This window comes from Sabethes cyaneus, chromosome 3, assembly GCF_943734655.1.
Source record: "Sabethes cyaneus chromosome 3, idSabCyanKW18_F2, whole genome shotgun sequence".
Classification (NCBI taxonomy): domain Eukaryota; kingdom Metazoa; phylum Arthropoda; class Insecta; order Diptera; family Culicidae; genus Sabethes; species Sabethes cyaneus.
Window position 1 is genome coordinate 174,808,725 of NC_071355.1, and position 3,286 is coordinate 174,812,010.

The 3,286-nt window shown below is 36.1% G+C and overlaps 1 protein-coding gene across 1 annotated transcript; it reads right to left on the minus strand.

Moving 5' to 3' along the window:
* Positions 1-897: 897 nt before the first annotated feature.
* Positions 898-1,206, minus strand: LOC128743315 (endocuticle structural glycoprotein SgAbd-5-like). Its single transcript, XM_053839868.1, has one exon. It carries the CDS (start codon positions 1,204-1,206, stop codon positions 898-900), a length of 309 nt encoding a protein of 102 aa, XP_053695843.1.
* Between the last annotated feature and the right edge of the window lie 2,080 nt (positions 1,207-3,286).

Genomic DNA, 3,286 nt, shown 5'->3' on the forward strand with positions numbered 1-3,286 from the left:
CAATAAAATTTAATGCGCATATGCTTCACAACTTCGGAACAGGCTGAAATTTGTTTCTTTACTCTTTCTGATACTTTATGGTCACTATAACCCATACCGATCTGGATGATCTGACAGATAAACCTAAACTTTTCTTCTCACGGCTATATATTTTCAACTTATCAAAGCTAGCTGATTGATTTAACTCTTTGACCACAGCAAGCTCTATGTTTTATAGCTTCCTAGAACAAAACGAAAAGCTTCATTAAATTATAGCGGTTGCTGTCAATCAACAAAAACATTCAACAGTCCTCCGAATAAGGCCGTAGGTGATTCTTAAAGGGGTTAGGAAACCTTTTTAAAGACTAGACCACTTGGTCTTAAGGCATTTTTATAGCGTGTTTCAGAAAGTTCTAGTGGAGTTCAAAGTTTTATTAGTGGTTTTATGCTACTGGTCATGAAAACTACTAGAGGAACGTAATAAAACTTAAATTGCTACTTGGGTTTCTACCCAAGCAGCAACTTAAGTGTCAAATCGGTGCCAGCGGTCTTATTTTTCTGTTCAAAGGAACGCGTGATTAAAATCTGAACTGTACCGACTGGAATTCAACCAAGTGTGAGGCGCCCAACATCCATCGATACCGACACACATCGTCTTGCTCACTTTTTTCATATCGTTTATAAAAACTAGTTACTTTAGTAAAAAATACCCACATTTAGCAGGTCTTGTTACTATTTAATTTTCTTTCTCAATTTTAGAACAACATATCAAAAAGTCAGGAGTTTGGGTAATTTATTGGAATTTGCTAAATTGCTTTTTTGAAGTTTTATGAAAACATAGGATTCATTCAAACACAAATTTCTTTACTCACAGCACAATGGTATTCTTTTCAAATCACTTAACATAAATTTTCACACTTAGACACGCGGCAAATGGGCAGCATCCGGCTGGAATCCATTTTCATCGGCAACGTAGTTGACGGTGTAAACCTGTCCGTCGGCACCGGTGTACGAGTATCGTCCCTTAACCACGATGGCCGCCGCATCATCACCGAAGGTCTTCAGCTGGGCCTGTTCGGCCGCCGAGATTCCGTTGCTAGTTTCGTAGGCCACATTGTACCCGTCGATACCCTTGTGGTCATTTTCGTACTTGACGACGTTGGCACTTTTTTCATCGGCGGCCAGGCTAACGGCAACGATGGCAGCAAAAGCAAGCAGGAATTTCATCTTGTTTGGCTTGGTGGTTTGAATGTTGTTGACTAGTTGACTTCTAATGACTGAATGATGATCGGCCTGCCGATGGGATGCTCTTTTATACTGCGAATGCTGCCAATTTCGCGCAATTCAATTACTTGGCATTGAATTTTTGCTTTGCCTTTCCACAGGAAATTCCTAGAATTCAAGAAATTAATTCAATTTTCATATTATCATCCATTAACAGAGTCATTTCAAAATTACTTACGAGCGTCTTAGTAGAATTCAGAAATTAACGAAAAAGTTAGGATTAAATTCTTTTTAAGTTGTAATAGAATTAACACTCTAACGGGTAAGTCCGTCTATAGACGGCCTTCTCTTCTAAAGTCTAAGAGCCATATAGGCGATTTGTTTTGAATAGACAATATGAGAAATGTGTTCAAAACAGTTTTCTTTACATTGTGGTAATAACATCACAACATTTTGACCATGCGTTCATCTTTCAAAAACAAGAATTCAGGAAAATTGCAGAAAAAACTTTTTTCGCGAATTTTTGCCATTTTTAATTTTTGAAGATAAAAGACATCTAAAACCAAATGATCAATCTAAAAAAATCCTGTGGTTAATTTACATGCTTTATTTGAATTTCGTAATATATCTGATTCGAACAAATATCTGAACGCACTGTTGGACATGAAAAACGAAACAAAAAATTAAACAATTTAATTTTAGACGCTTAGCACGTCTAACTCGTAGTATCCGATTGAGTTCAAATTTTATTTTCTTTAACTTTGTCGTTTTGTACGTATGTAGTTCGATGCTGAAAATTAGTACAAATGTGTTAGTAAATTCAAATCATCTTATATTAATATTAGAGTTTTTAGCAGTTTACTTTCTTCAGTCTACATTTGAATCCTCCTTTTTCCTAACAAAATCTTAAATTTAGTAGAAGTACGAGTACAAAACGTAGTCGATTTTTAATATATTATACTTGTTTTGAGAATATATAAAAAGATATGACAAATGACTATCAGCTTAATGTAAGCAAATTTTCTCCGCAATCCACAGATCTGGAGAAATTTCCTGAGGCAAAACAATATCAAGGATACTTTTATCGCCTGGGGAATTAAAACTGGTGGAACCAGTTCGTTAATACCATGCCATGTCTTGGTTCGACTCCCAGGGTGTCAGTAAATAATGGGTATGGAGTAATAGCTCCGGCATACAATAACACAAGCTTATTACATATCCTATTATATAGAAGGATTACTTCTTATTGATGGATCAATTGAAAGCTAGGTTTAAATTTTGATTTTTATATGGATGTCAATTATCATATCCTTGAAAGAACAGCCCATGAAGGCCACATTATCTTGCCACCGGTTTATAGTAAACTTGGCCTTGAAAAACGATCATCAGCATTTGAATATTCGATGTCAAAGTTCCCATCTCTGTCGAATGCTTCGACATTAAGGAAGATGTGCTGGTCGAGCTGCAAATCTGCAAGATTTTCAACGTTGACCAGCTTCGAAAAAAAAGCTTAAACTTTCAAGTAATTAATGCATAGAATGGTTTCAAACAAGCTGGTGGCAATTTTTTGGGAACCATCGCCATGCTGACCTTGACGGAACGAATATAGCGAAGCTAAATGTCACTTAGACTAAGGCTACATTTTCTCCACTCTCATCTTCACTTCTTCACAGTAAGTTTTGGCGATATATTCGATGAAAAAGGTGAGAGGCCACGTATGGGTGGAAGCACGTTATAGTGACATGATAGCCGAATGCATCATCTGATGTTTAGCATATGATATTATAATTACGAACGAAATCTATGATGGAGGAGAGAAGCAAAGTTAAACTTTTCGTTACACTTCCATGGGACCGAGATAATATTGCCATTTTTTTTGGTGATGTGACAAAATAGGGAAAGACTGTTTATTATTTTTTAACAAACACGTTTCTTAGTTATCCAAAAATACCTTTATGTATTCATATACCTTCAAAAGAAATGTAAGTTTTCAGCCATTCTATAGAAAAAAGTAGGGTACGGGAGGGTATTTCCAGCCCACTAAGCGGTAGTCTGAACAATATTCAGGAATTACGCTGAAACT

Excerpts from the sequence above, each read along its gene's own strand:
- LOC128743315 (XM_053839868.1), bottom strand. The coding sequence starts at position 1,206 with ATGAAATTCCTGCTTGCTTTTGCTGCCATCGTTGCCGTTAGCCTGGCC.